This window comes from Heterodontus francisci, chromosome 4 (genome assembly GCF_036365525.1).
Source record: "Heterodontus francisci isolate sHetFra1 chromosome 4, sHetFra1.hap1, whole genome shotgun sequence".
Taxonomy (NCBI): domain Eukaryota; kingdom Metazoa; phylum Chordata; class Chondrichthyes; order Heterodontiformes; family Heterodontidae; genus Heterodontus; species Heterodontus francisci.
This window is the reverse complement of record NC_090374.1, coordinates 184,203,243-184,226,605: the sequence shown is the minus strand read 5'-3', so window position 1 is coordinate 184,226,605 and position 23,363 is coordinate 184,203,243. Positions and strand designations below refer to the sequence as shown.

Sequence of the window (23,363 nt, the reverse complement as noted above, 5' to 3'; positions counted from 1 at the left end):
TTTTCTTCTCCTTCTCCTCTTTCTTCTCCTTCTCTTTCTTCTGCTGCTCCTTCTCTTTCTTCTTCTGCTTCTCCTTCCTTCTCAACCTCCTCCTTGACATTCTCCTTCTCTTGATTTTCTTCTCCATCTTCTACTTCTCTTTCTCCACTTTCTTCTCCATCTCCTCCACCTCCTCCTTCTCCTTTTCTTTCTTCTCATTTTCCTTCTCCTTCTCCTCCTCCTTCTCTTCTCTTTCTACTGCTTCTCCTTCTCTTTCTTCTCTTTCTCCTTCTCCTGCTTCTCCTTCTCTTTCTTTTTCTTTTTCTCCTTCTTCTCTTCTGCTTCTCCTTCTCCTTCTCCTTCACCTCTTCCTTCTTCTCTTTCTTCTCCTTTCTTTCTCCTTCTCAACCTCCTCCTTCACCTTTATTTTCTTCTTCAACTTCTCCTCTTTCTCCACTCTCTTCTCCGTCTCCTTCACCTCCACCTTCTCCTTTCCTTTCTTCTCTTTCTACTGCTTCTCTTCTCCTCCTCCTCCTCTTTCCTCTTCTTCCTTCTCCTTCACCTTCCCCATCTACACCTCCTCTCCTTGTCCTTCTTCTCTTCCTTCTTCTCCTCCTCCTCCTTCTCCTCCTCTTTCTTCTCCTCCTCCTCCTCTTTCCTCTTCTTCCTTCTCCTTCACCTTCCCCATCTACACCTCCTCTCCTTGTCCTTCTTCTCTTCCTTCTTCTCCTCCTCCTCCTTCTCCTCCTCTTTCTTCTCCTCCTCTTTCTTCTCCTCCTCTTTCTTCTCCTCCTCCTCCTCTTTCCTCTTCTTCCTTCTCCTTCACCTTCCCCATCTACACCTCCTCTCCTTGTCCTTCTTCTCTTCCTTCTTCTCCTCCTCCTACTCCTTCTCCTCCTACTTCTCTTCTTTCTTCAACTCCTCCCCGCCCCTTCCTTCTTCTTCCTTTGCTCCGCCACCTTCTACTTCTTCTCCCATCTTTTCCTTTTCTCCTGCTTCTGTTCCTTCTCCAGTTTTCCTGATTTTTCTTCTTTCTCCTTTTCATTCTAATTCTTCTTATCTCCTTGTGCTTCTTTCCTTCTGCTCCTTCTCTTATCCCCATCCTTCTCCATTTCCCTTTTCCCATTTTATCCTTCTCTTTCCTCCTCCTTCTCTCTCCTCTTCCTTCTCCTTCTCATCCTCCTCCTACAATCCTTCTCCTTCTCCTCCTCCTTCTCCTTCTTCTCCTCCTTCTCCTTTCCCTCCTTCTCTTCCTTCTCCCCCTTCTCCTCCTCTTCTCCTTCTCCTTCTCCTCCTTCTCCTCCTTCTCTTTCTACTCCTCTTTCTTCTCCTTCTCCTTATTCTCCTTTTCTTTCCTCTTCTCTTCCTTCTCCTTTCCCTTCTCCACCTTCCCATCCTCTCCTCCTTCAATCTCCCTACCTCCTTGTTCCCCTGCTGCTGCATCTTTTTCGTCTCCTCCTTCTCCTCCTTCTTCTCTTTTCTTCCTCCTCCTCCTTCTCTTTCTTCTCCTCCTCTTTCATTTCTTCTCCTCCTTCTCCTCTTTCTTTTCTTCTCCTTCTCTTTCTTTTCTTCTTCTCCTGTTTCTTTTCTTCTCCTTCTCCTTCACCTCCTGTTTCCTACTTTTTCTCCTCTTGTGTCTCTTTCTTCTCCTCCTTCCCCTTCTGTTTCTTTTTCTCCTTTCTCTCCTCCTTCCCCTTCTCCTCCTTCCCCTTCTCCTCCTTCCCCTTCTCCTCCTTCCCCTTCTCCTCCTTCCCCTTCTCCTCCTTCCCCTTCTCCTCCTTCCCCTTCTCCTCCTTCTCCTCCTTCTCCTCCTCCTTCTCCTCCTCCTTCTTCTCTTTCTCCTCCTTCTCCTTTTTTCTCCTTCTCCTGCTCCTCTTTCTCCACCACCGCCTCCTCCTTCTCCTTTCTCTTTCTTCTTCTCCTTTTTCACCTCATCCTTCGGCTCCTCCTTTTTTCTCCTCTTTCTTCCCCTTCTCTCTCTCCTTCTCCTCTCTTTTTTCTTCTCTTTCTTCTCCTTCTTCTCCTCTTTCTTCTCCTTCTCTTTCTTCTTCTGCTTCTCCTTCTTTCTTTCTCCTTCTGCTTCTCCTTCTTTCTTTCTCCTTCTCAACCTCCTCCTTGACTTTCTCCTTCTCTTGATTTTCTTCTCCATCTTCTACTTCTCTTTCTCCACTTTCTTCTCCATCTCCTTTTCTTTCTTCTTCTCCTTTTCCTTCTCCTTCTCTTCTCTTTCTACTTCTTCTCCTCTTTCTTCTCTTTCTCCTTCTCCTGCTTCTCCTCCTCTTTCTTCTTTTTCTTCTTCTCCTTCTCTTCTTCTGCTTCTCCTTCACCTCCTCCTCCTCCTCTTTCTTCGCCTTTCTTTCTCTTTCTCAACCTCCTCCTTCACCTTCTCCTCTTTATTTTCTTCTTCTTCTACTTCTCCTCTTTCTCCACTTTCGTCTGCGTCTCCTTCACCTCATCCTTCTCCTTTTCTTTCTTCTCTTTCTACTGCTTCTTCTCTTTCTTCTCCTCCTCCTCTTTCCTCTTCTTCCTTCTCCTTCACCTTCCCCATCGACACCTCCTCTCCTTGTCCTTCTTCTCTTCCTTCTTCTCCTCCTCTTTCTTCTCCTCCTCTTTCTTCTCCTCCTCTTTCTTCTCCTCCTCTTTCTTCTCCTCCTCTTTCTTCTCCTCCTCTTTCTTCTCCTCCTCTTTCTTCTCCTCCTCTTTCTCCTCCTCCTCTTTCTCCTCCTCCTCTTTCTCCTCCTCTTTCTCCTCCTCCTCTTTCTCCTCCTCCTTCTTCTCCTTCTCCTTCTCTTTATTTTCTTCTCTTTATTTTCTTCTTCTCTTCCTCCACTTTCTTGTCCTGCTCCTTCTCCTTCACCTCCTTTTTCTCCTCTTTCATCTCCACCTTCTCCTTTTTCTTCTTCTCTACCTTCTCCTCCTTCCCCACCTGTTTCTTCTTCTCCTTCTCCTTCGTCTCCTCCATCCCCTTCTATTCCTTCTCCCCTTCTCCTCCTTTTTCTTCTCCTCCTTTTTCTTCTCCTCCTTTTTCTTCTCCTCCTTTTTCTTCTCCTCCTTTTTCTTCTCCTCCTTTTTCTTCTCCTCCTCCTTTTACTTCTCCTCCTCCTTTTACTTCTCCTCCTCCTCTTACTTCTCCTCCTTTTACTTCTCCTCCTTTTACTTCTCCTCCTCCTCCTCCTCCTCCTCCTTTTACTTCTCCTCCTCCTCCTCCTCCTCCTCCTCCTCCTTTTACTCCTCCTCCTCCTCTTCCTCCTTTTACTCCTCCTCCTCCTCCTCCTCCTTTTACTCCTCCTCCTTTTCCTCCTCCTCCTCCTCCTCCTTTTACTCCTCCTCCTTTTACTTCTCCTCCTCCTCCTTTTACTCCTCCTCCTCCTCCTCCTCCTCCTTTTACTCCTCCTCCTCCTCCTTTTACTCCTCCTCCTCCTCCTTTTACTCCTCCTCCTCCTCCTCCTCCTCCTCCTCCTCCTCCTCCTTTTACTTCTCCTCCTCCTCCTCCTCCTCCTCCTCCTTTTACTTCTCCTCCTCCTCCTCCTCCTCCTCCTCCTCCTTTTACTTCTCCTCCTCCTCCTCCTCCTCCTCCTCCTCCTTTTACTTCTCCTCCTCCTCCTCCTCCTCCTCCTTTACTCTCTCCTCCTCTCTCTCTCCTCCTCCTCCTCCTCCTCCTCCTCCTTTTACTTCTCCTCCTCCTCCTCCTCCTCCTTTTACTTCTCCTCCTCCTCCTCCTCCTCCTCCTTTTACTCCTCCTCCTCCTCCTCCTCCTTTTACTTCTCCTCCTCCTCCTCCTCCTCCTCCTCCTCCTTTTACTCTTCTCTTTTTTCTTCCCCTTCTCCTTTTTCTCCTCGTTTCCTCCTCCTTTTTCTCCTCATCTTTTTCTTCTCCATTCCCCTTCTCTTTCTGCTACTCCTTCTCCTTCTCCTCCTTCCCCTTTTTTTCTCCTTCTCCTGCTCCTCTTTCTCCATCACCGCCTCCTCCTTCTCCTTCTTTCTCTTTTTCTCTCCTTTTTTCTCCTCTTTCTTCCCCTTCTCTCTCTCCTTCTCCTTCTCTCTTTTTTCTTCTCTTTCTTCTCCTTCTCCTCTTTCTTCTCCTTCTCTCTTTTTTCTTCTCTTTCTTCTCCTTCTCCTCTTTCTTCTCCTTCTCTTTCTTCTGCTGCTCCTTCTCTTTCTTCTTCTGCTTCTCCTTCCTTCTCAACCTCCTCCTTGACATTCTCCTTCTCTTGATTTTCTTCTCCATCTTCTACTTCTCTTTCTCCACTTTCTTCTCCATCTCCTCCACCTCCTCCTTCTCCTTTTCTTTCTTCTCATTTTCCTTCTCCTTCTCCTCCTCCTTCTCTTCTCTTTCTACTGCTTCTCCTTCTCTTTCTTCTCTTTCTCCTTCTCCTGCTTCTCCTTCTCCTCTTTCTTTTTCTTTTTCTCCTTCTTCTCTTCTGCTTCTCCTTCTCCTTCTCCTTCACCTCTTCCTTCTTCTCTTTCTTCTCCTTTCTTTCTCCTTCTCAACCTCCTCCTTCACCTTCTTTATTTTCTTCTTCAACTTCTCCTCTTTCTCCACTCTCTTCTCCGTCTCCTTCACCTCCACCTTCTCCTTTCCTTTCTTCTCTTTCTACTGCTTCTCTTCTCCTCCTCCTCCTCCTCTTTCCTCTTCTTCCTTCTCCTTCACCTTCCCCATCTACACCTCCTCTCCTTCTCCTTCTTCTCTTCCTTCTTCTCCTCCTCCTCCTTCTCCTCCTCTTTCTTCTCCTCCTCCTCCTCTTTCCTCTTCTTCCTTCTCCTTCACCTTCCCCATCTACACCTCCTCTCCTTGTCCTTCTTCTCTTCCTTCTTCTCCTCCTCCTCCTTCTCCTCCTCTTTCTTCTCCTCCTCTTTCTTCTCCTCCTCCTCCTCTTTCCTCTTCTTCCTTCTCCTTCACCTTCCCCATCTACACCTCCTCTCCTTGTCCTTCTTCTCTTCCTTCTTCTCCTCCTCCTCCTTCTCCTCCTCTTTCTTCTCCTCCTCTTTCTTCTCCTCCTCCTCCTCTTTCCTCTTCTTCCTTCTCCTTCACCTTCCCCATCTACACCTCCTCTCCTTGTCCTTCTTCTCTTCCTTCTTCTCCTCCTCCTACTCCTTCTCCTCCTACTTCTCTTCTTTCTTCAACTCCTCCCCGCCCCTTCCTTCTTCTTCCTTTGCTCCGCCACCTTCTACTTCTTCTCCCATCTTTTCCTTTTCTCCTGCTTCTGTTCCTTCTCCAGTTTTCCTGATTATTCTTCTTATCTCCTTGTGCTTCTTTCCTTCTGCTCCTTCTCTTATCCCCATCCTTCTCCATTTCCCTTTTCCCATTTTATCCTTCTCTTTCCTCCTCCTTCTCTCTCCTCTTCCTTCTCCTTCTCATCCTCCTCCTACAATCCTTCTCCTTCTCCTCCTCCTTCTCCTTCTTCTCCACCTTTTCCTCCTTCTCCTTTCCCTCCTTCTCTTCCTTCTCCCCCTTCTCCTTCTCCTCCTTCTCTTTCTACTCCTCTTTCTTCTCCTTCTCCTTATTCTCCTTTTCTTTCCTCTTCTCTTCCTTTTCCTTTCCCTTCTCCACCTTCCCCTCCTCTCCTCCTTCAATCTCCCTACCTCCTTGTTCCCTTGCTGCTGCATCTTTTTCGTCTCCTCCTTCTCCTCCTCCTCATTCTCTTCTCCTCCTCTTTCTTTTCTTCTCCTCCTTCTCCTCTTTCTTTTCTTCTCCTCTTTATTTTCTTCTCCTCTTTCTTTTCTTCTCCTCTTTCTTTTCTTCTCCTTCTCTTTCTTTTCTTCTACTCCTTCTCTTTCTTTTCTTCTCCTTCTCCTTCACCTCCTGTTTCCTACTTTTTCTCCTCTTTTGTCTCTTTCTTCTCCTCCTTCCCCTTCTGTTTCTTTTTCTCCTTTCTCTCCTCCTTCCCCTTCTCCTCCTTCTCCTCCTCCTTCTCCTTTTTTCTCCTTCTCCTGCTTCTCCTTTTTTCTCCTTCTCCTGCTCCTCTTTCTCCACCACCGCCTCCTCCTTCTCCTTTCTCTTTCTTCTTCTCCTTTTCTTCTCCTTTTTCTCCTCATCCTTCGGCTCCTCCTTTTTTCTCCTCTTTCTTCCCCTTCTCTCTCTCCTTCTCCTCTCTTTTTTCTTCTCTTTCTTCTCCTTCTCCTCTTTCTTCTCTTCTTCTGCTTCTCCTTCTCTTTCTTCTTCTGCTTCTCCTTCTTTCTTTCTCCTTCTCAACCTCCTCCTTGACATTCTCCTTCTCTTGATTTTCTTCTCCATCTTCTACTTCTTTCTCCACTTTCTTCTCCATCTCCTCCACCACCTCCTTCTCCTTTTCTTTCTTCTTCTCCTTTTCCTCCTTCTCCTCCTTCTCTTCTCTTTCTACTGCTTCTCCTTCTCTTTCTTCTCTCTCTCCTCTCTCTTCTCTTCTCTTTCTTCGCTTTCTCCTTCTCCTGCTTCTCCTTCTCTTTCTTCTTTTTCTTCTTCTCCTTCTTCTCTTCTGCTTCTCCTTCACCTCCTCCTCCTCACCTTTCTTTCTCCTTCTCAACCTCCTCCTTCACCTTCTCTTTATTTTCTTCTTCTTCTACTTCTCTTTCTCCACTTTCTTCTGCGTCTCCTTCACCTCCTCCTTCTCCTTTTCTTTCTTCTCTTTCTACTGCTTCTCTTTCTTCTCCTCCTCATCTTTCCTCTTCTTCCTTCTCCTTCCCCATCGACACCTCCTCTCCTTGTCCTTCTTCTCTTCCTTCTTCTCCTCCTCTTTCTTCTCCTCTTTCTTCTCCTCCTCTTTCTTCTCCTCCTCTTTCTTCTCCTCCTCTTTCTTCTCCTCCTCTTTCTTCTCCTCCTCTTTCTTCTCCTCCTCTTTCTTCTCCTCCTCTTTCTTCTCCTCCTCTTTCTTCTCCTCCTCTTTCTTCTCCTCCTCTTTCTTCTCCTCCTCTTTCTTCTCCTCCTCTTTCTTCTCCTCCTCTTTCTTCTCCTCCTCTTTCTTCTCCTCCTCTTTCTTCTCCTCCTCTTTCTTCTCCTCCTCTTTCTTCTCCTCCTCTTTCTTCTCCTCCTCTTTCTTCTCCTCTTTCTTCTCCTCCTCTTTCTTCTCCTCCTCTTTATTTTCTTCTCTTCCTCCACTTTCTTGTCCTGCTCCTTCTCCTTCACCTCCTTTTTCTCCTCTTTCATCTCCACCTTCTCCTTTTTCTTCTTCTCTACCTTCTCCTCCTTCCCCACCTGTTTCTTCTTCTCCTTCTCCTTCGCTCCTCCATCCCCTTCTATTCCTTCTCCCCTTCTCCTTTTTCTTCTCTTTCTCTCCTTTTACTTCTCCTTTTTCTTCTCCTTTTTCTTCTCCTCCTTCTCCTCCTTTTTCTTCTCCTTCTTCTCCTTTTTCTTCTCCTTCTTCTCCTTTTCTTCTCCTTCTTCTCCTTTTTCTTCTCCTCCTTCTCCTTTTTCTTCTCCTCCTTCTTCTCCTCCTTCTTCTCCACCTTCTCCTTTTTCTTCTCCTCCTTCTTCTCCTTTTTCTTCTCCTCCTTCTTCTCCTTTTTCTTCTCCTCCTTCTTCTCCTTTTTCTTCTCCTCCTTCTTCTCCTTTTTCTTCTCCTCCTTCTTCTCCTTTTTCTTCTCCTCCTTCTTCTCCTTTTACTTCTCCTCCTTCTTCTCCTTTTACTTCTCCTCCTTCTTCTCCTTTTACTTCTCCTCCTTCTTCTCCTTTTACTTCTCCTTTTTCTTCTCCTCCTTCTTCTCCTTTTTCTTCTCCTCCTTCTTCTCCTTTTTCTTCTCCTCCTTCTTCTCCTTTTTCTTCTCCTCCTTCTTCTCCTTTTTCTTCTCTCTTCCTCCTTCTTCTCCTCCTTCTTCTCCTCCTTCTTCTCCTCCTTCTTCTCCTCCTTCTTCTCCTCTCCTCTTCTCTCCTCCTTCTCCTCCTTCTTCTCCTCCTTCTTCTCCTCCTTCTTCTCCCTTCTTCTCCTCCTTCTTCTCCTCCTTCTTCTCCTCCTTCTTCTCCTTCTCCTTCTCAACCTCCTCCTTCACCTTCTCTTTATTTTCTTCTTCTACTTCTCTTTCTCCACTTTCTTCTCCGTCTCCTTCACCTCCTCCTTCTCCTTTCCTTTCTTCTCTTTCTACTGCTTCTCTTTCTTCTCCTCCTCCTCTTTCCTCTTCTTCCTTCTCCTTCACCTTCCCCATCTACACCGCCTCTCCTCTTCCTTCTTCTCCTTCTCCTCCTCCTCCTCCTCCTCCTCCTCCTCCTCCTCCTTCTCCTTCTCCTCCTCCTCCTTCTCCTCCTCCTCCTCTTTCTTCTCCTCCTCTTTATTCTCCTCCTCTTCTCCTCCTCTTCTTCTCCTTCTCCTTCTCCTTCTCCTCCTTCTTCTCCTTCTCCTTCTTCTCCTTCTCCTTCTTCTCCTCCTTCTCCTTCTCCTTCTTCTCCTTCTCCTTCTCCTTCTCCTTCTCCTTCTTCTCCTTCTCCTTCTCCTTCTCCTTCTTCTCCTTCTCCTTCTCCTTCTCCTTCTTCTCCTTCTCCTCCTTCTCCTTCTCCTTCTCCTTCTTCTCCTTCTTCTCCTTCTCCTTCTTCTCCTTCTCCTTCTTCTCCTTCTCTTATTTTCTTCTTCTCTTCCTCCACTTTCTTGTCCTGCTCCTTCTCCTTCACCTCCTTTTTCTCCTCTTTCGTCTCCAGCTTCTCCTTTTTCTTCTCTACCTTCCCCTCCTTCCCCACCTGTTTCTTCTTCTCCTTCTCCTTCGTCTCCTCCATCCCCTTCTATTCCTTCTCCCCTTCTCCTTTTTCTTCTCCTTTTTCTTCTCCTTTTTCTTCTCCTTTTTCTTCTCCTTTTTCTTCTCCTTTTTCTTCTCCTTTTTCTTCTCCTTTTTCCTCCTTTTTCTTCTCCTTTTTCTTCTCCTTTTTCTTCTCCTTTTTCTTCTTTTTCTCCTCCTCCTTCTCCTCCTCCTTTTTCTCCTCCTCCTTTTTCTCCTCCTCCTTTTTCTCCTCCTCCTTTTTCTCCTCCTCCTTTTTCTCCTCCTCCTTTTTCTCCTCCTCCTTTTTCTCCTCCTCCTTTTTCTTCTCCTCCTTTTTCTTCTCCTCCTTTTTCTTCTCCTCCTTTTTCTTCTCCTCCTTTTCCTTCTCCTTTTCCTTCTCCTCCTTTTCCTTCTCCTCCTTTTCCTTCTCCTCCTTTTCCTTCTCCTCCTTTTCCTTCTCCTCCTCCTCCTTCTCCTCCTCCTCCTTCTTCTCCTCCTCCTTCTCCTTCTCCTCCTCCTTCTCCTTCTCCTCCTCCTCCTCCTCCTCCTTCTCCTCCTCCTCCTCTTTCTTCTCCTCCTCCTCTTTCTTCTCCTCCTCTTTCTTCTCCTCCTCTTTCTTCTCCTCCTCTTTCTTCTCCTTCTTCTCCTTCTCCTTCTTCTCCTTCTCCTTCTTCTCCTTCTCCTTCTTCTCCTTCTTCTCCTTCTCCTTCTCCTTCTTCTCCTTCTCCTTCTCCTTCTTCTCCTTCTCCTTCTTCTCCTTCTCCTTCTTCTCCTCCTCTTTCTTCTCCTTCTTCTCCTTCTCCTTCTCCTTCTTCTCCTTCTTCTCCTTCTCCTTCTTCTCCTTCTCCTTCTTCTCCTTCTCCTTCTTCTCCTTCTTCTCCTTCTTCTCCTTCTTCTCCTTCTTCTCCTTCTCCTCCTTCTCCTCCTTCTCCTTCTTCTCCTTCTCCTTCTCCTTCTTCTCCTTCTCCTTCTCCTTCTCCTTCTTCTCCTTCTCCTTCTTCTCCTTCTCCTTCTTCTCCTTCTCCTTCTTCTCCTTCTCTTTATTTTCTTCTTCTCTTCCTCCACTTTCTTGTCCTGCTCCTTCTCCTTCACCTCCTTTTTCTCCTCTTTCGTCTCCACCTTCTCCTTTTTCTTCTTCTCTACCTACCCCTCCTTCCCCACCTGTTTCTTCTTCTCCTTCTCCTTCGTCTCCTCCATCCCCTTCTATTCCTTCTCCCCTTCTCCTTTTTCTTCTCCTTTTTCTTCTCCTTTTTCTCCTCCTTTTCCTCCTCCTTTTTCTCCTCCTCCTTTTTCTCCTCCTCCTTTTTCTCCTCCTCCTTTTTCTCCTCCTCCTTTTTCTCCTCCTCCTTTTTCTCCTCCTCCTTTTTCTCCTCCTCCTTTTTCTCCTCCTCCTTTTTCTCCTCCTCCTTTTCCTTCTCCTCCTCCTTTTCCTTCTCCTCCTTTTCCTTCTCCTCCTCCTCCTCCTTCTCCTCCTCCTCCTCCTTCTCCTCCTCCTCCTCCTTCTCCTCCTCCTCCTCCTTCTCCTCCTCCTCCTCCTTCTCCTCCTCCTCCTTCTCCTCCTCCTCCTCCTTCTCCTCCTCCTCCTCCTTCTCCTCCTCCTCCTTCTCCTCCTTTTACTTCTCCTCCTTTTCTCCTCCTCCTCCTCCTTTTACTTCTCCTCCTTTTCTCCTCCTCCTTCTCCTCCTTTTACTTCTCCTTTTCTCCTCCTCCTCCTCCTTTTACTTCTCCTCCTTTTCTCCTCCTCCTTCTCCACCTCCTTCTCATCTTTCTTCTCCTTCTTTCTACTCCTTCTCCTCCGTTTTCTCCTCTTCTCTTTTTTCTTCTCTTCTCCTCCTTTCCGTTCTCCTTTTTCTCTTCTCCTCCTTCCCCTTCTCATTTTTCTTCCCATTCTCCTTTTTCTTCTCGTTTCCTCCTCCTTTTTCTCCTCATCTTTTTTTTTCTCCACTCCCCTTCTCTTTCTGCTACTCCTTCTCCTTCTCCTCCTTCCCCTTTTCATTCTTCCCCTCCTTCTCTTTCCTCTCCTTCTCCTCCTTTCCCTTCTGCTTCTCCTCCTTCCGCTTCTCCTTCTCTTTCTTCTCATCCTCCTTCTCTTCCTGTTCTTTTGTCTCCTCTTTCTCCTGCTCACTCTTCTCCTCTTTCCTGTCATACTTTCCCTTCTCTTTCTTCACCTCCTTCTCCTTCTCTTCCTTCTACTTCTTATCGTCCTCCTCTTCCTGCTACTACTCCTTCTTTTCCTTCCCTCCTTCTCCTTCTCTTTCTCTATCTTCTACTCCTTTTCCCTTTTCTCCCCTTCTCTGTTTCCTCCTTCTCCTTCTGCTTCTCCTTCGTCTCCTCCTTCCCCTTCTCTTCCTTCACCTCCTTTTCCTTCATCTTCTCTTTCTTCTTCTCCTCCTTTTCTTTTTTCTTCTTCTCTTTCTTCTCCTTCTCCTGCTTCCCCTTCTTTCTTCACCTCCTTCTCCTGCTTCTTCTCCCCCTTCTCCTTCTCCATCCCCTTCTTTCTTCTCCTTCTCCTCCTCCTCCATCCGTCTTCCTTGGCACTTCTCCTCCATCACCTTCTTGTTCTTTATTGATCATCTCCTCCTTTTCCAGCTTCTCCTCCTCCTTTATCTTCTCCTTTTATCCCTCTCCTTTTATCCTTCACCTTTTTCTTCTTTTTCTTTTCCGTCTATCCTTCTCCTTTATCCTGCTACTTCTTCTCATCTACTTATTCTCCTTTTCCTTGTCCTTCTGCTCCTTCTCCAACTGATCCTCCTTCACTGCTTTGTGTCCCTCCTCTGCTCATTTCCATCTCCTCCTCCGGCACCTGCGCCACCTCCGTATTCGCTGCTGTCTCCTCCACCTCCTTTTTTCCTTGTGCTCCATTTCTTCTGCTCCTCTCTTTTCCTCATCCTTATCATTTTCCTCTGCTTCTCCTCCTGCCCACCCCTTCCTTCTCCTCATCCTCCTCCTGCTACTTCCTCTCGTCCTCCTCCACCTCCTACTCCTTCTCCTCCTACTTCTCTTCTTTCTTCAACTCCTCCCCGCCCCTTCCTTCTTCTTTCTTTGCTCCTCCACCTTCTACTTCTTCTCCCACCTTTTCCTTTTCTCCTGCTTCTGTTCCTTCTCCAGTTTTCTTGATGTTTCTTCTTTTTCCTTTTCATTTTAATTCTTCTTATCTCCTTGTGCTTCTTTCCTTCTGCTCCTTCTCTTATCCCATCCTTCTCCATTTCCCTTCCCCTTTTCCCATTTTATCCTTCTCTTTCCTCCTCCTTCTCTCTCCTCTTCCTTCTCCTTCTCATTCTCCTCCTACAATCCTTCTCCTCCTCCTCTTTCTTCTCCTCCTTCTCCTCCTCCTCCTCCTCCTTCTTCTCCTTTTCCTCCTCTTCCTTCTCCTCCTTCTCCTCCTCCTCCTCTTTCTTCTCCTTCTCCTTCTCATCCTCCTCCTTCTTCTCTTTCTCCTCCTCCTTTTTTTCTCCTTCTCCTGCTCCTCTTTCTCCACCACTGCCTCCTCCTTCTCCTCCTTCTTTCTCTTTCTTCTCCTTTTCTTCTCCTTTTTCTCCTCATCCTTCGGCTCCTCCTTTTTTCTCCTGTTCCTTTCCCTTCTCTCTCTGCTTCTCCTTCTCTTCCTCTCTTTTTTCTTTTCTTCTCCTCCTTCTCCACTTTCTTCTCCTTTTCTTTCTTCTGCTTCTCCTTCTCTTTCTTCTGCTTCTCCTTCTTTCTTTCTCCTTCTCCCTCTCTTTCTTCTCCTCCTTTCTTTCTCCTTCTCAACCTCCTCCTTCACATTCTCCTTCTCTTGATTTTCTTCTCCATCTTCTACTTCTCTTTCTCCACTTTCTTCTGCATCTCCTCCACCTCCTCCTTCTCCTTTTCTTTCTTCTTCTCCTTCTCCTCCTCCTCCTCTTCTCTTTCTACTGCTTCTCCTTCTCTTTCTTCTCCTCTTTCTTCTTTTTCTTCTTCTCCTTCTTCTCTTCTTCTGCTTCTCCTCCTTATTTCTTTCTCCTCCTTCACCTCCTCCTTCTCCTTCTCTTTCTTCTCCTTTCTTTCTCCTTCTCAACCTCCTCCTTCACCTTCTCTTTATTTTCTTCTTCTTCTACTTCTCCTCTTTCCTCTTCTTCCTTCTCCTTCCCCACCTACACCTCCTCTCCTTGTCCTCCTTCTTCTTTTTCTTCTTCATCTCCTTCTTCTCCTCCTTATTCTCCTCCTCCTCCTTCTCCTCCTCTTTCTTCTCCTTCTCCTTCGCCCCTTCTCCTTTTTCTTCTTTCTTCTCCTTCACCTTCTCTTTCTTCTTCTCCTCCTTCCCTTCTCACTCCTCCTCCTTTTCCTCCTCCTTTTTCTTCTCCTCCTCCTTTTCTCCTCCTTCTCCACCTCCTTCTCCTCTTCTTTTTTCCACTCCTTCTTCTCCTCCATTTTCTCCTCTTTCTTCTCTTTTTTCTTATCTTCTCCTGATTTCCGTTCTACTTTTTCTCTTCTCCTCCTTCCCCTTCTCATTTTTCTTCCCCTTCTCCTTTTTCTTCTCCTTTCCTCCTCCTTTTTCTCCTTCTTTCTCCATTTTCTTCTCCTTCACCTCCTCAATCTCTTCCTTTTTCTCCTCTTTCTTTTCATCCTTCTCCTCTTTCTTCTCCTCCTTTCCCTGCGCATACTTATTCTCCTTCTCCTCCTCCTTCTTTCTCCTTCTCCTCCTTTCTCCACTTTATTCTTCTCCTTCTCTTTCTGCTCTTTCTTCTCCTCCTCCTCCCCCTCTTTCTCCTCCTTCTCCTGCTCATTCTTCTGCTTCTCCTTCTTTTCCTTCTTCTCCTTCTTCTTCACCTCCTTCCCCTTCTCTCTTTTCTCCTTCCCCTTCTCCTTTTTCACCTCCTTCTCCTTTTTCTCCTCATCTTTTATTCTCTGCCATCTCCTTTTCTTTCTTATCCTCCTTCCCCTTCTCTCTCATCTACTCCTCCGTCCCCTTCTGCGTCTCCTCCGTCCCCTTCTGCGTCTCCTCCGTCCCCTTCTGCGTCTCCTCCGTCCCCTTTTGCGTCTCCTCCTCCTTCTCCTGCTCGCTCTTCTCCTTCTCCTCCTCTTTTTTGTCCTCCTCCTCCTTCTCTTCCTTCACCACCTCATCCTTCTCTTCCTTCCCTCCTTCTCCTTCTCCTCCTCCTCTTTCTCTATCTTCTCCTTCTTTCTTCTCCTCCTCCTTGTTCTCCCCTTCTTCTCCTTCTCTTTCTTCTCCTCCTTCCCCTGCTCGCTCTTATTCTCCTTCTCCTCCTTCTTTCTCCTCCTCCTGCTTTCTGCATTTTATTATTCTCCTCCTCCTTCTCTTTCTGCTCCTTCTTCTCCCCCTCCTCCCCTCCTTCTCTTGCTCATTCTTCTCCTTCTCCTCCTCCTTCCCCTTCTCTCTCTTCTCCTTCCCCTTCTCCTTTTTCACCTCCTTCTCCTTTTTCTTCTCATTTTTTATTCTCTGCCATCTCCTTCTCTCTCTTATCCTCCTTCCCCTTCTCTCTCTTCTACTCCTCCTCCTTCCCCTTCTGCGTCTCCCCCTTCCCCTTCTGCGTCTCCCCCTTCCCCTTCCCTTCCTGTTCTTTCTCCTCCTCCTTCTCCTGCTCGCTCTTCTCCTTCTCCTCCTTCTCTTTTTTTGTCCTCCTCCTCCTGCTCTTTCTTCACCTACGCCTCCTTCTCCTCCTCCTTCTCTTTCTCTATCTTCTCCTTCTTTCTTCTCCTTCTCTTTGTTCTCCCCTTCTTCTCCTCTTTCTTCTCATTCTCTTCCTTCTCCTGCTTCTCTTCCTTCACCTTATCTTCTGCTTCTCCTTCGTCTCCTTCTCCTCCTTCACCTTCTCTTTCTCTCCTCATTTCTTCTACTTTTTCCTCCCCTTGTCCTTCATTTTCTCCTCCTCCTCCACCTTCTCCACCTTCTCCACCTTCTCCTCCTTCTCCTCCTTCTCCTCCTTCTCCTCCTTCTCCTCCTTCTCCTCCTTCTCCTCCTTCTCCTCCTTCTCCTCCTTCTCTCTCTTCTCCTACTCCTCGTTCTCCTCATTCTCCTGCTTCTCCTCCTCCTTCTTCTCCTTCACCTGCTTTTCTTTCTTCTTCTTCTTCTTCTCCTCCTCCTTCTTTCCCTTTGCCTCCTCCTCCACCTCCTCCTCCTCATTCTCCTTCTGCTTCTCCTTCTCCTCCTTCTACTTTTCCTTCTTGTTTTTCTTTATCTCCTGCTCCTTCTCCTCCTGCTCCTCCTTCTCTTCCTTCTCGCTCTTCTCCTCCTACTCCTCGTTCTCTTCATTCTCCTGCTTCTCCTCCTCCTTCACCTGCTTTTCTTCTTCTTCTCCTCCTTCTTTCCCTTTGCCTTCTCCTTCTCCTGCTCCTCCTCCTCCTCCTCATTCTCCTTCTGCTTCTCCTTCTCCTCCTTCTACTTTTCCTCCTTCTTTTTCTTCATCTGCTCCTTCTCCTCCTCCTCCTCCTTCTCTTTCTCCTCTTTCTCCTCCTTCTTTCTCCTTCTCCTCTTTCTGCTCCTTCTTCTCCTCCTCCTCCCCCTCTTTCTCCTCCTTCTCCTGCTCATTCTTCTCCTTCTCCTTCTTTTCCTTTTCCTTCTTCTTCTTCTCCTCCTTCCCCTTCTCTCTCTTCTTCCCCTTCTCCTTTTTCTCCTCATCTTTTATTCTCTGCCATCTCCTTTTCTCTCATCCTCCTTCCCCTTCTCTCTCTTCTACTCCTCCTCCTTCTTCTGCATCTCCCCCTTCCCCTTCTGCGTCTCCCCCTTCCCATTCTGCATCTCCTCCTTCCCCTTTTGCGTCTCCTCCTTCTTCCCTTCCTGTTCTTTCTCCTCCTCCTTCTCCTGCTCGCTCTTCTCCTTCTCCTCTTTTTTGTCCTCCTTCTCTTCCTTCTCCTCCTCCTTCTCTTTCTCTATCTTCTTCTTTCTTCTCCTCCTCCTTGTTCTCCCCTTCTTCTCCTTCTCTTTCTTCTCCTTCCCCTGCTCGCTCTTATTCTCCTTCTCCTCCTCCTTTCTCCTTCTCCTGCTTTCTGCATTTTATTATTCTCCTTCTCCTTCTCTTTCTGCTCCTTCTTCTCCCCCTCCTCCCCTCCTTCACCTGCTCATTCTACTCCTTCTCCTTCTCCATCTTCTCCTCCTTCCCCTTCTCCTTTTTCACCTCTTTCTCCTTTTTCTCCTCATTTTTTATTCTCTGCCATCTCCTTCTCTCTCTTATCCTCCTTCCCCTTCTCTCTCTTCTACTCCTCCCCCTTCCTCTTCTGCGTCTCCCCCTTCCTCTTCTGCGTCTCCCCCTTCCTCTTCTGCGTCTCCCCCTTCCTCTTCTGCGTCTCCCCCTTCCTCTTCTGCGTCTCCCCCTTCCTCTTCTGCGTCTCCCCCTTCCTCTTCTGCGTCTCCCCCTTCCTCTTCTGCGTCTCCCCCTTCCTCTTCTGCGTCTCCCCCTTCCTCTTCTGCGTCTCCCCCTTCCTCTTCTGCGTCTCCCCCTTCCTCTTCTGCGTCTCCCCCTTCCTCTTCTGCGTCTCCCCCTTCCTCTTCTGCGTCTCCCCCTTCCTCTTCTGCGTCTCCCCCTTCCTCTTCTGCGTCTCCCCCTTCCCCTTCTGCGTCTCCTCCTCCTCCTTCCCTTCCTGTTCTTTCTCCTCCTCCTTCTCCTGCTCGCTCGTCTCCTTCTCCTCCTCTTTTTTTGTCCTCCTCCTCCTCTTTCTTCACCTCCTCCTCCTTCTCTTCCTTGCATCCTTCTCCTTCTCCTCCTCCTTCTCTTTCTCTCTCTTCTCCTTCTTTCTTCTCCTTCTCCTTCTTTCTTCTCCTTCTCCTTGTTCTCCCCTTCTTCTCCTCTTTCTCCTGCTTCTCTTCCTTCTCCTGCTTCTCTTCCTTCTCCTGCTTCTCTTCCTTCACCTTATCTTCTGCTTCTCCTTCGTCTCCTTCTCCTCCTTCACCTTCTCTTTCTCTCCTCCTTTCTTCTACTTTTTTCCTCCCCTTGTCTTTCATTTTCTCCTCCTTCTCCACCTTCTCCACCTTCTCCACCTTCTCCTCCTTCTCCTCCTTCTCCTCCTTCTCTTCCTTCTCTCTCTTCTCCTCCTACTCCTCGTTCTCTTCATTCTCCTGCTTCTCCTCCTCCTTCACCTGCTTTTCTTTCTTCTCCTCCTCCTCCTCCTTCTCCTCCTCCTCTTCCTTCTTTACCTTTTGCCTTCTCCTTCTCCTGCTCCTCATTCTCCTTCTGCTTCTTCTCCTTCTCCTCCTTCTACTTTTGCTCCTTCCTTTCCTTCATCTCCTGCTCCTTCTCCTTCTCCTCCTCCTCCTTCTACTCTTTCTCCTCCTTCTCCTCCTTCTGCTTCTCATTCTTCTCCTCCTTGCCCTTCTCTTTCTTCACCTCCTTCTCCTTCGTCTTCTCTTTCTTCTCCTTCTCCTCCTCTTTTTCCTTTCTAGTTCTCCTTCCACTTCTTTCTTTTCCTTCTTCCCTTTCTTCTCCGCCTGCACCTCCTACTTCTTCTCCTTCTCCTGATTTCTCCTTTCTTCCCCTCCTTCTCTTCTCCTTCTCCTGCTTCTATTCCTTCTCCTTCTTCTCCATCCCCTTCTTTCTTCTGCCTTTCCTCCTCCTCCTTTTTCCTTCTCCTCCTCCTCCTCCTTTTTCCTTCTCCTCCTCCTTCTCCATCCGTCTTTTTCGTCTTCCTTGTCTCCTCCTCCTCCACCAAGGACTTCTTGTCCTTTTTTCTGAATATCTCCTCCTTTTCCAGCTTCTCCTCCTCCTTTTACCCTTCTCCTTTTTCTTTTTCTAATATCCTTCTCCTTTATTCTGCTACTCCTCCTCCTTCGTTTTGTACTGTTGCTCATCTACTTATTCTCCTTTTCCTTGTCCTTCTGCTCCTTCTACTGATCCTCCTTCATGGCTTTGTGTCCTTCCTCTGCTCATCTCCTTCTCCTCCTCCACCTTTTCCACCGTCTCCTCCACCTCCTTTTCTCCTTGTGCTCCATTTCGTCGGTTCCTCCTCCTCCTCTTTCTTCATCCTTATCGTTTTCCTCTGCGTCTCCTTCTCCCCACCCCTTCCTTCTCCTCCTTCTACTTCTCCTGCTACTTCTCCTCCTCCTACTCCTCCTTCTCTTTCTCCAACACCTCCCCACCCCTTCCTACTTTCTTTGCTCCTCCACCAGTTTTCTTGATTTTTCTCCTCCTTTCGCCTTTTCATTTTAATTCTTCTTTTCTGATTGTGCTTCTTTCCTTCTGCTCCTTCTCTTATCCCCATCCTTCTCCTTTCCCCTTTCCCTTTTCCCATTTTCTCCTTCACCTCCTCCCTCCTCCTCCTTCTCCCTCCTCTAACTTCTGCTTGCCTTCTTCTCGTGCTCCTCCTTCGCCTGCTGCTCCTCCTTCTCCTCACCTTCCCCATCTCTTTCTTATTCTCCTCCTGCTCCTCCCTCTCCTTCTCTGTCTCCTCCTCCTTCTTTCTTCTCCTTGTCCTCCTTCTCCTTTTCCTCCTCCTTCTACTTCTTTCTTTTTTCTTCTCCTCTTTCTCTCTCCTCCTCTTACTCCTCCTTCTCCCGCTCTTCCTTTTTCTTCTTTCTTCTTCTCCTTCTCCTCCTCCTTTCTCTTTTTTTCTTCCTTCTTCCCTTTATCCTCCTTCATCTCCTTCTTCTCCTTCTCATTCTTCTTATTTATTTCTCCTTTCCTTCACCCCCTCCTTCTCCTTTTCTTTCTTCTTCCTTCTCCTCCTTCTCTTCCTTCTCTTTCTACTCCTTCTCCTCATTCTACTCCTTCTTTTTCCTCTTCTCTTCCTCTTCCTTCTCTGCCTTCCCCTCCTCTCCTCCACCAATCTCCCTTGTTCCCTTGCTGCTCCTTCTCATCCTCCTTCTTCTGCTCATCTCCTCCTTCTTCTCCATTTTCATCTCCTCCTTCTCCTCCTCCTTTTTTTTTCTTTCTGCTCCTTCTCCTTTTCTTCCTTCTTCTCCTTTTCCTTCTCTCCTCCTTCTCCTTCTTCTCCTCCTTCTTCTCATTCCTCTTCCTTCTCCTTTTCCTTTTCCGCCTACCCCTCCTCTCCTGCTGAAATCTCCCTGCCTCCTCCTCCTCCTCCTTCTGCTCTTCTCCTTCTTCTTTTTCTTCTCCATCTTCTGCATCTTCTTCTCCTCATTCTTCTCTTCCTTATTCTTCTCCGCCTTCTCCCCCTCCTCCCCCTCCTCCTTCTTTTTCTTCTTCTCCTGATCCTCCTTCTCATCCTCCTTCTCCCTCTCTTTCTTATTCTTATCCTTCTCCTCCTTCTGCTCCTTTTTCTCCTTCTCCTGCTTCTCCTCCTCCTCCTTCTCTTTCATCTCCTTGTCCTCCTCTTCTCTTCTTCTTCACCTTCTCCTGCTCTTTCTTTCTTCCTTTCTTCTTCTCTTTCTTCTCTTCTTTCTCCTCCTTCTCCTCTTCTCCTTTGTCTTTCTTCTTTCTCCACTTTTTTTCTCCTTCTCCTTCACCTCCTCTGTCTTTTCCTCCTTCTCCTTCTCCTTCTTCTCCTTCTTCTCCTTCTTCTCCTCCTTCTCCTTCTTCTCCCCTTTCCCCTTCTCTTTCTCCTTCTGCTCCTTCTGCTTCTGCTCCTTCTGCTTCTCCTCCTTCTGCTTCTCCTCCTTATTCTTCTCCTCCTTCCCCTTCTCTTTTTTCACCTCATTCTCCTCCTTCTTAACCTCTTTCTCCTTCGACGACTTCTCTTTCTTCTTTTTTTCTTTCTTCTCCTCCTTCCCCTTCTCTCTTCTCCTTCTTCCCTTTCTTCTTCCCTTTCTTCTTCTCTTTCTCCTCCTCCTCCTTTTCCTTCTTCTCCTTCTCCTGCTTCTCCTTTCTTCTCCTCCTCCTCCGTCCATCTTCCTCATCTTTCTCGTCTTCCTTGTCTCCTTCTCCTCCATCACCTTCTTGTCCTTTATCTGATTATCTCCTCCTTCTTTTCCAGCTTCTCCTTTTTCTTCTCCTTTTATCCCTCCTTTTATCCTTCACCTTTTTCTTCTTTTTCTTTTCCGTCTATCCTTCTCCTTTTTCCTGCTACTCCTCCTCCTCCTTCGTTTTGTTCTTCTGCTCATCTACTTATTCTCCTTTTCCTTGTCCTTCTGCTCCTTCTCCAACTGATCCTCCTTCACTGCTTTGTGTCCTTCCTCTGCTCATCTCCGCCTTCTCCACCATCACCTCCACCTCCTTTTCTCCTTGTGCTCCATTTCTTCTGCTCCTCCTCCTTCTCCTCCTCTTTCCCTCATCCTTATCATTTTCCTCTGGTTCTCCCCCTCCCCACCCCTTCCTTGTCCTCCTACTCCTCCTTCTACTTCCCCTCCTACTCTTCCTCCTTCTCTTTCTCTTTCTCCAACTCCACCCCGCCCCTTCCTACCTTCTTTCTTTGCTCCTCCACCTTCTACTTCTCCTCCCACCTTTTCCTTTTCTCCTGCTTATTTTCCTTCTCCAGTTTTCCTGATTTTTCTTTCTCCTTTGCATTTTAATTCTTCTTTTCTCCTTGTGCTTCTTTCCTTCTGCTCCTTCTCTTATCCCCATCCTTCTCCATTTCCCTTCCCCTTTTCCCATGTTCTCCTTTGCCTTGCTCCTCCTTCTCCCCCTCCTTCTTTACCCCCTCTGTCTTCTCCATCTTGTCCTTGCATTCTTTCTTCTCCTGCTCCTCCTTCATTTGCTGCTCCTCCTTCTCCTCCTTCTCCTTCTCTTTCTTATTCTTCTTCTCCTTCTCCTCCTTCTCCACTCCTTTTTTCTCCTTCACTTTCTCCTCCTTCTCCACATCTTTCTTTTTCCTCTCCTTCTCCTGCTCTTCCTTCTTCTCATTCTTTCTCCTTCGCCTTCACCTCCTCCTTCTTTTCTTCTTCTCCTTCCTTCTCGTCCTCCTCCTCCTTTTTCTACACCTTCTTCTCCTCCTCCTCTCTCTTCTTTCTCATTCTCCTCCTCTTTCCTCTTCTCTTCCTTCTCCTTTTCCTTCTCCGCCTACCCCTCCTCTCCTGAAATCTCCCTGCTTCCTCCTTCCCCTGCTGCTTCTTCTCCACCTTCTGCATCTCCTTCTCCTCATTCTTCTCTTCCTTATTCTCCTCCTCATTCTTCTCTTCCTCCTTCTTTTTCTTCTCCTGCTCCTTCTCCTTCTCTCTCTCTTTCTTATTCTTATCCTTCTCCTCCTTCTGCTCCTTTTTCTCCTTCTCCTCCTGCTTGTCCTCCTCCTCTTTCATCTCCTTGTCCTCCTTCTCCTCTTCTTCACCTTCTCCTCCTCTTTCTTCTCTCCTTCTCTTCTTTCTCTCCTTTCTCTTCCTTCTCCTCTTCTCCTTTGCCTCTTTCTTCTTTCTCCACTTTTTTCTCCTTCTCCTTCACCTCCCCATCTTTTCCTCCTTCTCCTTCTCTTTCTTCTCCTCCTCTTTCTTCACGTCCTTCTCATTCTTCTCCTTTTTCCCCTTCTCTTTCTCCTTCTGCTCCTTCTGCTTCTCCTCCTTATTCTCCTCCTTCCCCTTCTCTTTCTTCACCTCATTCTCCTCCTTCGCCTCCTTCTCCTTCAACGACTTCCCTTTCTTCTTTTTTTTCTTTCTTCTCCCCCTTCCCCTTCTCTCTTCTCCTTCTTCCCTTTCTTCTTCTCTTTCTCCTCCTCCTCCTCCTTTTCCTTCTTCTTCTCCTGCTTCTCCTTCTTTCTTCCTCTCCTCCTCCTCCTCCGTCCGTCTTCCTCATCTTCTCGTCTTCCTTGTCTCCTTCTCCTCCATCACCTTCTTGTCCTTTATCTGATTATCTCCTCCTTCTTTTCCAGCTTCTCCTCCTTTTTCTTCTCCTTTTATCCCTCTCCTTTTATCCTTCACCGTTTTCTTCTCCTTTTTCTTTTCCGTCTATCCTTCTCCTTTATCCTGCTATTCCTCCTCCTCCTTCGTTTTGTTCTTCTGCTCATATTCTCCTTTTCCTTGTCCTTCAGCTCCTTCTCCAACTGATCCTCCTTCACTGCTTTGTGTCCTTCCTCTGCTCATCTCCACCTTCTCCTGCGCCTCCTCCGCCTTCTCCACTGTCTCCTCCACCTCCTTTTCTCCTTGTGCTCCCTTTCTTCTGCTCCTCTTCCTTCTCCTCCTCTTTCCCTCATCCTTATCGTTTTCCTCTGGTTCTCCTCCTCCCCACCCCTTCCTTCTCCTCCTACTCCCCTTCCTCTTCCCCGCCTACTCCTCATTCTCTTTCTCCAATTCCTCCCCGCCCCTTCCTACCTTCTTTCTTTGCTCCTCCACCTTCTACTTCTCCTCCCACCTTTTCCTTTTCTCCTGCTTCTGTTCCTTCTCCAGTTTTCCTGATTTTTCTTCTTTCTCCTTTGCATTTTAATTCTTCTTTTCTCTTTGTGCTTCTTTCCTTCTGCTCCTTCTCTTATCCCCATCCTTCTCCATTTCCCTTCCCCTTTTCCCATTTTCTCCTTCGCCTTCCTCCTCCTTCCCCCCCCCCTCCTCCTTCCCCCCCCTCCTCCTTCCCCCCCCTCCTCCTTCCCCCCCCTCCTCCTTCCCCCCCCTCCTCCTTCCCCCCCCCCTCCTCCTTCCCCCCCCCTCCTCCTTCCCCCCCCCTCCTCCTTCACCCCCCCTCCTCCTTCCCCCCCCTCCTCCTTCCCCCCCCTCCTCCTTCTCCTCCCCCTCCTCCTTCCCCCCCCCCTCCTCCTTCCCCCCCCCCTCCTCCTTCCCCCCCCTCCTCCTTCCCCCCCCCTCCTCCTTCCCCCCCCCTCCTCCTTCCCCCCCCCTCCTCCTTCCCCCCCCCTCCTCCTTCCCCCCCCTCCTCCTTCCCCCCCCCCTCCTCCTTCTCCCACCCCCTCCTCCTTCCCACCCCCTCCTCCTTCCCCACCCCCTCCTCCTTCCCCCCCCCCTCCTCCTTCCCCCCCCCTCCTCCTTCCCCCCCCCCTCCTCCTTCTCCTCCCCCCCCTCCTCCTTCCATTCTTCTCCTGCTCCTTCTTCGCCTGCTGTTCCTCCTTCTCCTCCTCCTCCTCCTCTCTCTCTTTCTTCTTCTCCTTCTCCTCCTTCTCCTTCTCCTTCTCCCGCTTCTCTTTCTTTTTCCTCTCCTCCTGCTCTTCCTTCTTCTCGTTCTTCTCCTTCTACTCTTCTCCTTATTTCTTTCTCCTTCGACTTCACCTCCTCCTTCTTTTCTTCTCCTTCTTTCTCCTCCTTCTCCTCTTCTCCTTTGTCTCTTTCTTCTTTCTCCACTTATTTTTCTCCTCCTTCTCCTTCTTCTCCTCCTTCTCATTCTTCTCCCCTTTCCCCTTCTCTTTCTCCTTCGGCTCCTTCTGCTTCTCCTCCTTCTGCTTCTCCTCCTTATTCTTCTCCTTCTTCTCCTCCTTCCCCTTCTCTTTCTTCACCTCATTCTCCTCCTTCTTAACCTCCTTCTCCTTCGATGACTTCTCTTCTTTTTTTTTCTTTCTTCTCCTCCTTCCCCTTCTCTCTTCTCCTTCTTCCCTTTCTTCTTCTCTTTCTCCTCCTCCTCCTCTCCTCCTTCTCCTTCTCCTCCTCTCCTCCTTCTCCTTCTCCTCCTCTCCTCCTTCTCCTCCTCCTCCTCCGTCCATCTTCCTCATCTTTCTCGTCTTCCTTGTCTCCTTCTCCTCCATCACCTTCTTGTCCTTTATCTGATTATCTCCTCCTTTTCCAGCTTCTCCTTTTTCTTCTCCTTTTATCCCTCCTTTTATCCTTCACCTTTTTCTTCTTTTTCTTTTCCGTCTATCCTTCTCCTTTATCCTGCTACTCCTCCTCCTCCTCCTTCGTTTTGTTCTTCTGCTCATCTACTTATTCTCCTTTTCCTTGTCCTTCTGCTCCTTCTCCAACTGATCCTCCTTCACTGCTTAGTGTCCTTCCTCTGCTCATCTCCG

At 47.9% G+C, this 23,363-nt stretch overlaps 4 protein-coding genes across 7 annotated transcripts in view; 1 reads left to right on the top strand and 3 right to left on the bottom strand.

Moving 5' to 3' along the window:
- The window catches only part of LOC137368855 (trichohyalin-like), an 11,312-nt gene extending 6,557 nt beyond the window's left edge, over positions 1–4,755 (bottom strand). Inside the window, exons 1-8 of the mRNA XM_068029061.1 lie at positions 4,645–4,755; positions 4,427–4,548; positions 2,534–2,782; positions 2,431–2,499; positions 2,213–2,244; positions 1,864–2,055; positions 1,600–1,813; positions 239–379 (exon numbers count right to left, since the gene is read on the bottom strand). Coding sequence (XP_067885162.1) covers positions 239–379; positions 1,600–1,813; positions 1,864–2,055; positions 2,213–2,244; positions 2,431–2,499; positions 2,534–2,782; positions 4,427–4,548; positions 4,645–4,755 — 1,130 coding nt within the window. The remainder of the gene's footprint in view (positions 1–238; positions 380–1,599; positions 1,814–1,863; positions 2,056–2,212; positions 2,245–2,430; positions 2,500–2,533; positions 2,783–4,426; positions 4,549–4,644) is intronic.
- lingo2 (leucine rich repeat and Ig domain containing 2) overlaps positions 1–23,363 on the top strand; it is a 732,996-nt gene that overhangs the window by 92,186 nt on the left and 617,447 nt on the right. The gene's annotated exons all lie outside the window — the stretch shown is intronic.
- LOC137368853 (DNA ligase 1-like) lies at positions 5,287–10,512 on the bottom strand. Its single transcript, XM_068029060.1, is given in 5 exon segments — positions 5,287–5,400; positions 7,401–7,576; positions 8,922–9,727; positions 9,864–10,228; positions 10,327–10,512. Coding segments are annotated over 5 exon segments (1,647 nt in total).
- On the bottom strand, positions 13,546–15,235 carry LOC137368852 (uncharacterized; the record flags this gene model as incomplete). The annotated part of the gene is given in 4 exon segments (XM_068029059.1): positions 13,546–13,701; positions 14,492–14,606; positions 14,769–14,912; positions 15,138–15,235. Coding segments are annotated over 4 exon segments (513 nt in total), but the record flags the coding sequence as incomplete, so codon positions are not given.